The sequence below is a fragment of the Lissotriton vulgaris genome, unplaced genomic scaffold (genome assembly GCF_964263255.1).
Source record: "Lissotriton vulgaris unplaced genomic scaffold, aLisVul1.2 SCAFFOLD_3828, whole genome shotgun sequence".
Taxonomy (NCBI): domain Eukaryota; kingdom Metazoa; phylum Chordata; class Amphibia; order Caudata; family Salamandridae; genus Lissotriton; species Lissotriton vulgaris.
The window spans coordinates 156,194-169,421 of NW_028247777.1; the positions used below are offsets into that span (position 1 = coordinate 156,194).

At 43.4% G+C, this 13,228-nt stretch overlaps 1 protein-coding gene across 1 annotated transcript in view; it reads right to left on the minus strand.

Annotated features, from left to right (window-relative positions):
- TGS1 (trimethylguanosine synthase 1) overlaps positions 1-13,045 on the minus strand; it is a 167,460-nt gene extending 154,415 nt beyond the window's left edge. The window contains exons 1-2 of the mRNA XM_086949788.1: positions 12,745-13,045; positions 1,705-1,760 (exon numbers count right to left, since the gene is read on the minus strand). Coding sequence (XP_086805914.1) covers positions 1,705-1,760; positions 12,745-12,848 — 160 coding nt within the window. The 5' untranslated portion in view covers positions 12,849-13,045. The remainder of the gene's footprint in view (positions 1-1,704; positions 1,761-12,744) is intronic.
- Between the last annotated feature and the right edge of the window lie 183 nt (positions 13,046-13,228).

Genomic DNA, 13,228 nt, shown 5'->3' on the forward strand with positions numbered 1-13,228 from the left:
GAACAAAAGAGCCCCTCTCGTGTGTGACCACCATTTGTCCTTCAAATGTAGCAGCTTCCCCTTCGAAGGTCACTTTTCAGGCTCACACCCTATGTGGCTTCCTGCCAGAGCGTGGCAACACCTCTTCCAACGACAGGCCAATATTTTATGTCCTTTCCTGGGACTCATTCACACCTCTCCCCAGGTGTGCAGAAGACTGTATTGTGGCCAGCATCTGCAAATGGCCTCTGGATAACTTGGACAACAGTGACAACTTTCTGAAGTTGCCTTTTACTCAAAAGTTACATTAAATTTGCCTTGGGCATCATGTTGGGTTTAATGTAATGGTTCTTTTGACACCTTGAAGTATCAACTTTAGCAGTCCTCTTTAGGAGTTAGCACAGCTTAGTTGTCAGTGTGTAACCCTGTACTTGCCAATGAAGCAACTAGCTTTTACACACAGTAACAACAATTTGGAGTTTTAACTGTTTGGACATATAAATGTACATGTCACATTTTTAATATACAGCACCCTGCCATGGGGCCCGATAGACCTACCTCAGGGATGACTAATAGATTTTAAAAAGGGAGGTCTGGACTAGGTCATAAGTTTAAATGGCAAAGTTGAGATAGCGGTTTAAAACTGCTCTGCACCATCAGCGGGAGACATGCTTTACTTTGTGAAAGTCAAGGTGGAACAATAAGTGCTGCAGGGACACTTTAACTTACAGACCCTGGACACCCCTGTTGCCATATACTATGGACGGATAAGTAACTCAACTTAGGCAGTTGGGTATAAGCCAATAGCAAACACACATTTCAGGGTCAGAGCACTGGCAATAAAGTCTGGCTAGCAGTACTCCCTGCATTTCCTGAGTAAAAATACACAGCATCAGTCCAAACCTTTGGGGGTGATTACTAAAAAAGGCATCTCCTTACATTTACTGACACACATCAAATAGGAAAGAGTGCTTGAAGCTGTCGAACAGGCACAGGTAGGTGGTTGGCAGCCCCTCTCTTCTACCAGGTACTAAAACGCATTTTGGAGCTGGTGCAATATGAACATCAAATTAAAGGCCAGTTTTCAATCAACCCCAAACAGTTTCAGAAACAGCGTGCACCACACTAAGTCTACATGGTGACAGTTTACACACCAAGATCCACGCTGAAGTGCAAACTAATATTACTATATGATGTACACAAAAACTATAAGAGTAGGTTGTTATGATTGAAAACTAAAATAGTTGCGGAAGAATTAGAAAACAAAGTGCAAAAGGTGTTCTCAAAAACATACCCTAATCAGCTAGGACACTGCCAACATGAGTATGAAAACATATATGTATAGTAAATCAATGTTTGGGTCACTGTACAGTACATTACATTACTCCTTGGAGGAAAAGTACTTAATAGAATATAGGAGCTATGCAGTTATTAGTATACTAGCAAAGGTTTACACTTCTGTCGATCACCTGTGAGCTACACTTAATTTTACCCGTAGCTAGAGAAGATTCTTTAGCAAGGGGAGAATAGGGAAAACAGATTCCTGCTCATCCGTGATAGCTACTCAGACATTACTGATTTAAAGGATATCAAAAAGTATTCTAGGTTTGACAAGGCCAGTGTTATGTTGCTTTTGCCAGAAATGGACTATCCAACTCATACAAATGCGGTAGCCACTTGATTTGAATCAACACATCCTTAAGTGGTCTATTCTGTAGTATGTACCTCTCCAATCTTCTTCATCGATTTCTTCAAGTCCTAAATTGTATAGCCTTCGATCGCTGAAAAAGAAAAGATACAAAGAGAATATCATTGCATAAGGCGCATAATCAAAAAATGTAAATATGAGATAGAACAGTAAAGATATTTAACGGTGAAGGCTTCTAACTCTTTCTATACTGGTCAAATGCAGGTCACTTAAACAATATTACAAATACTACAGCATTTAGCAAAAAGCATGTTTCAAATATGTACTTATTATAATATGAAAACAGTAATACTGCTAAAAATAGTGAAACAAAGGCTTAGGTAGAGTTTTCTGGACAGAAATTAATGGGACAAAAGCGAGTACTGGGAAAATGTTGCACATCTAAACCTTGAAAAAGACTTCTATTTAAAGCTAACAAACCAGTATTCAAGGGCACCTATAGGGCAGTCACACCTGTGCAGAATGGGAAAAGTCAAGCAGAGCTGCAGTCAAGGTAGTTATCGAGTCACGTTCTGAAACAGCCAAGTTTTCAGGAGCCTCCGAAAGGAGAGATGATAGGTCACTGAGCGAAGATGTGAGGGAAGAGAGTTCCAAAGTTTGGCGATATATAAGAAGCCTCGGCCTCCACATCTAGCCCTTTTCAAATTAGGGACTGATGCTAGGAATAGGTTAGCTGAACGAAGGCATCTCCTAGGGCGATAGAAGGTGATGAGAGAATGAATGATTGTGGAACCTTTCCCCCAAAGGGTCTTGTGTGCTATACACAGTGATTTGGAGTTTATTCTATTGTTAATTGGAAACCAATGTAATGTCTTCAGGGCAGGCTTGGCAGACTGAGTTTTGCAAATAGTAAGCAGCAACCTGGCTGCACAGTTCTGTACGACTTGGACTTTTCATACTATAGACTACGGGACACTGAGGTGGAGGGAATTCACATAATCCAGGCCGAAGAGAACTAGCAAACATACTGCAGCTCAGTATGGTCCATTCTTAGCAGCAACAGTCTTGTCTTCTGCTACAGCTTCCAATCCTACTCCACTCTACAGCTACAGAGTGCAGGCAAGTATGTGTGAACTGTGCTGTCTGCACTCAGACCCCTCTGCTTCCTATCTCTAAATTAGTAGTTCCTTACCACAGTAGCTGAAAAACTGAATCCATTGTGCCTTGTGTGTCTATGCCTGGAATACACCCTACCTCTTACTGCTGTGCAATTATAACATTTACAATTGTATTTTACCTAGTGCTTGGTACCATTATGTAGTTTACTGCACAATATTGACGATGTTCTTAAGGATTTCCAGCTGTGTCCCCATAAAAAAAAATATAGCAAATGCTTAGTTCGACTGTTTGATATAACCACGCCACTCGGATGACATTTCTTTTTGCCCTTTAAAATTTATTTTAGACATTTAGATAAGCTACCGTGCCAAACTGGTTCTCACTGAGTATGTGAGTCGACTAAACACTGTTCTTTGCTTTTCTTTTTAGCATTATGCTCTTCACAACACCATTCTCGAAATCATTTGGAAGTTAAAAACCGCCCGGGTAAATACTCACAGCACACCATCGGGTTTCCCCTTGGGCAGGGTTACCTCCAATTTCAGAGTTTAGGTCAGGGTGGATAACAGCTGGTTGTGATTTTACCATGTGCAAAAAACGCACCCTTTTCTCTATCCTGAGGCAAGTGCACAAATTTGCGTGTGTATCCTGCCGGTAAGATGCTTATCAACGCTGATTCATAAAGCAGTTCGGATGACTTGCTATCCATGTCCAGTGGAGTCTGCACTATTGGAACTTATGGTTGGTGGCGACTATATAGTTCTCAAAGTTTTTATCAGAAATTTCAGATTCAAATCCGTCACGGTCTATACTTTTCTCTCCTGATCTTTTTTGCATTTACTTCAAATTATGTGTTTTTTTTCTTCAGACCTTTGCCTTCAGTCTTCTCATTTCTTTGCGTGTCAAGAGCAACTGATTCTCTGTTGGTGTACAAGATGCTTTCTTTCCATCAGAATTACTTCAACTTACCTCCGTCTCGTTTCCCTAACTGTTGGAAGATGTATTCAGTCTACAATCTTCCACTCTTTTTGGTTCACTATCGGATCAGGACTTGCTTTCTTCTATATGTGACTTCAATGTGTGCTAAAGCAAAAAAAAGTTGCTAGGCTTGATCCAGTTGTCGTTTCATCTTCTGTACATGTTTTAGAAGAGAGTAGGTGCATGCTCTATTCTAATGTCGCGAAGCACTCCTGTTTCACAGTTTAAAAATGTTGAGACATATTAACTCGTTCAGTAGTGATATATATTATTTCTTGACAGATTACCCCTGATGAAGGCAAATTGCCGAAATGCATTGGGATTGAGTTAATGGATATACATGAATGAGAACCCAATTTTGGATCTTATATTTTGGATGAATATATGAATTGATGATTAAAATCAAAGAATTTCAATAAAAAAGCATTATTAAAGAAAATGGATTAAAAACTTTATTTCATAAGAACAATTCTACTGGCAGTGTGAGAACTGCATATTGAGCCTGTGCCCAGGGGACACTCACACAACCCAGTGTTGGTGCAACTTACAGTCTTCTTACCTACACTCCCGAGCAGGAAGTGAGCCCGGGGAGCACGGCAAACAGCTAAAATAACAGAATATATATTGTTGTGCACCACCCGCACTAAATATCAAACATGCATTTGCTCATGCAAAAAATCTGTTGAATGTTTGCAAGTTCACTTTCCCTCCAACCACTTTTTTCACAGACCTAGAACAAGTTTTATGTCTGCCATTGTCAGGAGTAAATTTTCAACATCTTAGCATGGGAAAAGATTAGAGAAGAGTTGGGGAAAACCCTTAAAACATACAAGGTAATAGGTTTGCATAGACTCAAAAGGGCATTCTAACCCTAGAACGATTGCTTACCACTACTTTCAGACCCTGTAAGAAGATCTGCCGAAGTGTGACAACATTAGGGAATTGTTAGTATTCTAACCCTACTATGGTATGAGCCCTAGCATAATCAGAAAGGCTATATCAGACCTCTTATATAATGAGATTGCTGCCATAATTTGTCGTCGCATTATATGGCACAAAAAGGGACAAGTGGATTGTGTTACAGGACAAATTGATTTATGAAGCAACTTGACCCATGAACAAGTAGATATTTTATTAAATTCCACACTCCTGCTGGGGACATGTATATGTACTTCAGGTAGAGGGATTCTGATAGAAGACTAAGTGCCTGGTGTCGAAGAGACAGGAGCAAGCTTATTAGGTAAAAGGTCACCTGTTTAAAATCGTTATAGTCATGTAGATGGGACACACTGTTGGAAAATTTCACCCGCATCCAAGGGGTTAAAGCCTAGAGAGAAGTATTTTGTTACATGAAATGTCACCGATAACCTTTCTAGGAAATATTTTGGTGTAGCTACTGTGTTATGAATGGGGTTAACGGTTGACTGGAGTTTGAGCCCTGGTCAAGCAGGAACCACAATCCTAGTAAAAGTAGTGCACCAGCAAACCCCAACTTAACCTGTGCTCCCCCCTGGTAGCTTGGCATAGAGCAAGCAGGCTTAACTTAGAGGAAAAGTGTAAAGTATTTGTGCAACACATTAAACAGTAAAACAGGGGGCGGGGAGGGAACAACACACACAAAAAAGAGCCCTCGCTAGATTTAGAAAAAAAGAGCTTAATTTAATAAGTAAAACAAGATCAAAACAACAAAAATCTAATTAGTGGAACTGGAGATATTGAATTTTAACGATTTTAGAGCAAATAGCCCTAAAAGGTGTAAATCGTCAACTACGGATATCTGGTTGTGCTGGACTGAGACAAAGCCACAAGTTCAGGCTGACTGCGTTGGAGCACGGTACGGCTAGAGGGACCCGGTTTGGCCCGCCAAACAGAGTACTTTAAATCATGGTTTGCAAAGCGCTGAATGGATCTATGTCGAAGATGCGTTGTGCAACTGAGGCAATGCATCAGTTCCGAGATGCGGGGACGCTGCGGTGCGAGGTCCTGTTGTGTCGAGGATCTCACCAACGGGGCTTGAAATGTGAAGTCCGGAGTCAGGTATGGGTCATGTAATCGGGGCGATGAGTCGGTTCAGAGGAGCTGTGATGTCGGGGCTGCCGCCAACAAGAGATGACATGGCCTGCGCCGAGGATGAGTCACGCAGCTGCTGTTACGAAGGCGATGTGGGTTGCAGCAGTAAAGAGAGTTCTTGGGACTGTCCAATACACGCAGCAGCAGAGATGCAGGGCTTCTGCTGTGCACCAGAATGTATAGGCATTTATATAGCGCACTACTTACCCGTAGGGTCCCAAGGCGCTTCGACCGCTGCGAAACCCTTCCTGGATTTCCTGAGAGATGGTCCCTTAATGGGTATCTCCAGGGTGAGACCAGGCATCCCCGGCGGTCTGGTGGGGCCGTTAGTGAAGATGAGGCAAGCTAATGCCCAGAGTTGCCGAGTGTGATCGCTGGTCAAAGTGGGCACCGAGGCGAGAGAATTATCGAGTCCGCTGACCCTGGTCCAGAAACCTGCCGCACCGGGATTCGAACCCTGGTCCCGCGCCGTCCTCTGCTCTCGGGTCTGCCGCCTCTAACCAGTGAGCCACACTACTTCACTGGAAGAGATGCATTGGTTCCGCTGGATCCACAGAAGCTGGCAAAGCACCTTAAGCCCACTTGCAAGGGTCCAGGACAGTGGTCGAACCACATGGCAGAGTAGACTCACAGATGGCAGAGTCCAGGTGCAGAGGCAAGGCTTGCCCAGGTGGCCTCAGATCAGGAGCCCAGCCAAAATGCCCTTGGAGTCACTCTGGGTTCTGGGTTCAAGAGATACAAGTCCAGTCATTCTCACCCAGGCAAGAGGACAGCAGGCAGCAGGTCAGCACAGCAGTTCCTTCAGGGAAGCAGCCAAGCAGTCCTTACATAAGCACAGTCCTTCTTCCTGGCAGAAAATTCAAAGGTCAAGGAGTGTACTGAAGTGGTGTTGTCTGATGTCCTTCTAATAAACACAATTGTGCATTTGAAGTGGGGAGAAGCTTGTAGATGCATGCCTTTGGATAGCACAGATGCCATGCCTTCCCTGCCCTGGCCCCACACTTACCCTCCAGGGTATGCAGGCCTTTTTGTGGAGACAGAACACAGCCTATTCAGGTGTGAGGCTGGGCCCAGTTCCTCCCTCCTATCCTGTCATTGTAGGGCCATCCCATCAAATATAAGCTCCCAATGTGTCTCATTTCTGTCTAGGAGGAATAGACAAAGCACAACTACCAATTACACCCAGCCATGTGGTTAGAGACAGGCTGCAGGCACCAAATGCCCATGGCAAGATAAGGACAACTTTCTAAAAGTAGCATTTTCACAACTGTAATTTAAAATCAACTTTACGATAAGTTAGGATTTTAAATTAGGATTCCAGAGATACCAAACGTGAACCAGTAATCTCTTCCCACTTGGAAATAACACGTATAAAATGCAATATGGCTCTAATCCTGTGGGAGAGGTAGGCATTGCAGTAGTGAAAAACAAACTTCATTTTTTCACTATCAGGAAATGTAAAACTTAAAAGTACATGCCATACTTCTTGAAATCTTTGCACCCTGCACTCTGGGCTGTCCAGGGACTACCATAGGGGTGTCTTATATCTAATAAAAAGCATTTGCAATGCATCGGTCTCGCCTCTGGGACCTTATATGCATTTAACAATGCAGCATATTAGCCTGGGTGCTGAAACATCTACTATTCTTAAATATGGAGGGAAAATAAGCACCAAACTGCTCGACACGCCTGGAATGGGAACACATGTAGAGAAATATTGCCTTTCATCTGGGAATGGTATAGTCCAAAGCTCGGTTTTTAATATAAAAGCATGGCCTTTTGTGGTCATATCTCTGAAAATACAAGATTTGAAAAAAATATTATTGTCTATTTGTGCTTTGGGGATAAGCCTGTCTGCTCATGCCAAGCTACCTAGGGGGCGAGCAGGGGTTATCTAAAGTGTGTATCCCCCTTACCCTAACTAGAAGCAAGGTCCCTACTTGGACAAAGGTACCTACCTCGGCCAACTATAGATCCCCAGTTCTAACAGTGAGTGCTTAAACATGAACTGAGAAACACTCCTGCCCTGATGGCAATGCTATCAGTAAACTAACATGCAAGTCAGTGATCACGTGAACCCTATATGTGGGCTCAATTCTTATTACACATGCAGCAAACGTTTAGTCTATTTAATCAAACGAAAATATTTTGTAAAGCAAAAATGATGTATTCACATATTTGAAGGAGCACTTCTGTGAGAATGAAGAACAAAGTGACTGTAAAATAAAATATTTGCCAATGACCACACAATTTGAGATTGGTTCAAAGGTCAAGTAAATGACAGGCTGAGTATGATAGATGTCCCCTCGCTTCCCTCCAAACAATAAAGTTCACCCTCACTGCCTCTTGTAACCTAATCCAGGTTCATTGTTTGCAGCAGACAATTTTAATCTGACAAAATGTATGCCTTGTAACCATTTGGAACCGGATTCCCGCTAGATTCCCTGCCTGTATGGCGTCCATTTCGTTGCACACTTTATTGATTTGTGTTGTGTTATTGATGTGCAGAGGCTGCTGTGAGAGTGGCGTGTGTGCTTAGGATTTGTGTTCGGGCTGCACAGGGTTCGGATGAGGGCTGTCGTGTGATTCCTTCTTGCTCTTTGCTGTCGGTTACATTCTCTGCATGCATGGGGGTTTTTGCATTACACATTGTGTGGTGTTGTTCTTTGCATGTGCCAGGGGTCTGCAGTGTGTGCGTTAACAGGTGTAATTGGGCTGGCAGTGTCTGGGTTGGGTGTGTGTTTAAAGCCTGCTCTTCCTGCCTGCTCCCTCCCGCCTTGTACAGATTATTGTACTCTGTTGTTATATTCCAGGATCACAGGCTGTGGGGAAGTTGCCCCTCTGCACCTCAGCTCGCTCTGTAGCAAAGAAGAGTCAGAACGGTAGTGACCAATGAAAGCCGGGCATCCAGGCAGCGGGCCAATTAGCTCCTCCAACTCATGAATATTCACAGCGGCAGAGTGAAACGTTTTTGGCGAGATTGTGCCGCTGAACAGCAACATGCTGCGACTTTCAAAGAGACAAACTCCATTTTCTTATGAATGGAAAGTGTAAAAATCTGATCCGCTTAAATTGTGTTCGTTGGTGTCCCCGAAGCACACGCGAGGGAGGAGAGAATGACGAAGACCACCATGCCGGAGAGCCTGAGCAGCCCGGTGTCCAGGAATGCGGTCTTCATGGAGTTCAGACCCACCTGCAAAGCAAATGTCCCCCTCGGCCATGGCGCACAGCAACTAAACCATGCACTGCTTGCACTCGCAGCATGAGAGCTCGTCTCCATGCACTGCCTGCACTCGCAGCACGAGAGCTCATGTCCATTCACTGCCTGCTCCCGCAGCACAAGAGCTCGTACAGCGACTCCGCCTCCTTCTCCAGACCCCTGGGCTACCCCTACATCAACCCGGTGAGCAGCCACCCCACCTCCAACCTCTACATCTGCAGCAGCGGCTCCAGGAAGCCCTCCTACCCCGGCAGCAGCAGCCTGGGCCCGGGGTGGCAGGTGGACACAGGTACGGTGCCACTCTGGCGGTGTGTGACCCTGCGCTTGCGCTGCTCTATGACCCTTCCTTCGCACCCTCAATTCTTCCCTCTCACTCTGGGCACTATAAACTCCCCACTTTGGGCGCTATAACTGCTTTGCCCACAGCCTGAGATCCTACAATAAGTCCATCCACCGCATGGAACAACAAGCATTGGCCGCGCAACAGTAAAGCTGCACGGCAGTGAAAGGATCATCTGCATTTTTAAAAAAAGGCATCCTGCAACAAACATAAGCAGCACCCCCTCTCCCCTACCTCCTCCACCGCCCAGGAACTCACAGGAATGACGGCACAAACGAAACAAAAAAAAAAAAACAGGGCGGGAACAGAATACTGAATCCCGCCCCTCCAGGACTCCCTGACCTGCCCCATGGTTGCCAAGGCAATATTTCAAGAAATAGTCGTGCTACCGTAAGGCAGGTCATGGAGTCCTCGAGAGGTGGGATCCAGAGCAGACAAATCTGCTAAACAGAAGCTTTTTCCAATGGCAGGCCTCTGTTTCCAGAGGCCTGCCAATGGAAAAAAGGGGCGTGGCTTCACGCAGTACTGAATTTCCCTCCTCACAATATCTCTCTGCCTGCAGCAGGGCATGCCCTGCAATGCAGGCTTCGACCTAAAAAGGAAGGTTTGGGCCTGGGAAGAGGTTTACTTAGCTAGGTCGACATGGCAGTTTAACACTGCACACACAGGCTTTACAATGGCAGGCCTGAGATATGTTTAAAGGGCTACTTAAGTGGGTGCCACAAGCAGTGCTAATTTGGTCTGAGGTGTACAACAATAATAATATTAATAGCTAAGTGTGATTTTCACTGAACATAACTCATTAATGAAACGGTTAGAGACCCCTGCTCTAAATGATCTTTCTTAACCTATTCTCCCAGGGCATCCAGTCAGACCATCAAAGTGAAGGGTCAAGGTGTTGTGGAAAATATGAAAGCATAATGCATCACACAGTATACGTGGTAAAAGCAGCGCAGGCCAAAAAACGTGTGCTGACAAGAGAGAGGTGAAGAGTTCACTTGAGTACATAATAGAATGAATAGCTTGAAAGGGTTGCAGTTAAAGGTCAACTCCTGTTTAGGAAGCTTGAAGGTATGTATGGCCTTAGCACACAAATGCACCCATTTATTGGTGCTTCCAAATAGATTGAAACTTGATTAGACAATAGGAGAAGGAGATTTAAAACATAGAATCTGATAAAGAGGTCTTAGGTGCATAATGATAAAGCCCACAATTCAACAAGCCTGCATTCAACCTAAAATACACATGTATTTCCAAGTAGAAGAATACTCTGTTTGTTAAGCATTGTTAGAAACGGCAATAAAGAATGTGTAGAGAATTAGGTTAAAGTTTAGGGTCATAGTTGGCCTCATGTTTTTTTTTATCATTGAAGTGTACCGTCTAGTAATCTATTTCCTAAACTTTTTCAACCCCCATTGTTTAACTCTGTATGAAAATAGCCGTCTTTGATGCAGCAAATTGAGACTAGCTGCTTGCCTGTGTGAAGACAGTCTATTTCCCCATCACGACAGTAAAGTTGTTTTTACTTTGCCAAAGAGGAGTCTGTCTTTTCTTCATTTTTAAGTTACCCTGCAACAAAGGTTGAGTGACCTCCTATAACAATTGCCCTGTCTGAGCTGCTTTGTCCGGAAAGTGCCCAGGGACAGAATCTATGCAATGTATGTCTCCTGAAGTTCCTTGGAACACATATTCCTGACCCCTCCCTTGTCAATAACCTATATCACTTCAACAAATAACAGAAATCTGCTTCCTTATCTTTCACAGTTCCCAGTTTATACCCCCACATACTGATACAATTGTTGATATTCCTGGGAGATCTCTGGTTAGAACTTTTGTGGCCTGCACCTTCAGAGCTTGTTAAAGAAACGCACAATCCTACCATTGAGGGTTTGGGGATTTACGGAGACTGTGACATCAGCTCTTTTAAGTTCAGCAATAAACAACGTACTTTAATCCCTTAGTGTGAAACGACTACCGCATTGACAAAGGGGTAGCACGCCAAGCAAGATACTGCCATACAATCAGGAATAAATGTAGTGCAATTCACATCATATTTCCCCTCTACCTCTATTAAACAATACATGCATACTATCAGCTTAGAGTTTGCTGCAACACAAACAGATCAGACAAAGAGATTAGGCCCTTGTGTACCTCGAACCACTCTTTCTACATAGGCAATATTAAAAACACACATATCTCCAAACAGCTACCTGTAATCGTTCTGAACAGTTAGCACCATGATGCCACCATTGGTAGATACACACTACACAAATGCTAGGTTACATGACATAACTTGACAAGCGGCACTTGAGTCCTACACATAGAAAGATAGAACAAAACACATACACTTTATGACAAGACAAAGTTGGGGGAAATCTACATGTCCTCTATCTATGTTGACAATTTGGCCCACTACAGGTTTGCTGCTTTTGAGTGCCATCTACTTTTTATAGGCCTCTGCTGAACAATAGTACTTCTATTAGCAAGGTAATTTACTAACCACTTAATGTGCTTTTGGCAAGGAACGCTCTCAGAGAGAAACACTATCCATTTGTACATGTATTTCAACAGTAACATCAAAAAGGCATTGCAATTTGAGGGTCGGGAGGAGAGGCAACAAATAAAATAAAATTACAATTTAGATATTTTATTACAAAAAGTGTTGTATGAAAAAGACCTATAAATACATATCGGACATCATTCAATTGCACAGACATAAATGTTGTAAAAGCAATTCACTGCTAAATTAATATATTGCACTATTTACCACACATTAATTGCCCTTTCACAGAAAACTGATAACCAGTTTGTAGTTTATTGGCCATAGTCGTTATTCCACAATAGATTATTTACCCAATTATTGGTTGGTGTTCTTATGAGTCATAATTAATTTAATAACAGAGAAGAAAAGAACAGGTTATATAGCTAATGAAAAAGCAGCCAACACGTGTTTCGCGTGGTTTGATGCACTGACACTTCATGGCTATTTTTTCTATTCAGAAAGACTTAAAATGTTTGGTATCTGCATTTAAAATGTATCAATATTATAGAAATAGACATCTTTTACATCGAGTTGCCAAGGGATCCCAAGACATGCCAAGTGCTCCTCTTACCCAATGTACAGGTACTTTTCTATTTGCAAATGCGATAGTATTCGTGACTGCAAAGGATTAGAGGGTCCGTTACCTTGTCAGATAGGTGAGCGGTGTACAGGACAGGGTAGAAAGTGGGAGAGGGTCTCTAAAGTCACCCTCTTCAAAATACAGAGCTGAAGACGATATAAGAAGAAAGCGCTATAAAATGTTCCATTGCAAAAAAAAGGTGCGCCAAACAACAGCAGCTCGGTATAATAAATGCACGTGAAAAAATAAGAATTGTACGTGCGCTTACTTTGAAAAGGCTCTGGAGCAAAGACAGACGATGTTACTGTCTTCACCGGGCTCGTCTATATGCAGCACGATCTCTGCCACCATGCTCCACCTTTCGCACAACATGCTGGTTCCCGCGGAGAACAGCAACCAGATGCCTTCTCTGTACGCGCGGGCGCCACACAAATGCCCCAGAGCCTCTTTACGACAAGCATTGAACGTGCAAGTCCTACCAAGTTTGCAATTTATCAATGGTAAACACTGTAATCACTGCGCACGCGGACCGAAACAGGAGCTCCAACCATACACACTCAATCAGGTGTAAGAAAACATATCCTGTTTAGATAGGGCAGTACTGTGACAATCAGGGATTGGTTTGTTGAACTTTTGTCATGTGACTGGTTGGGAAGCTATTGCCAACTGTTCATTGGACAACAGTGCTCCTAAACTACACGGTTGCTGTGGATTGGCTGAGAGAGGTCTACCAATGAATTATTGGTTGAGGG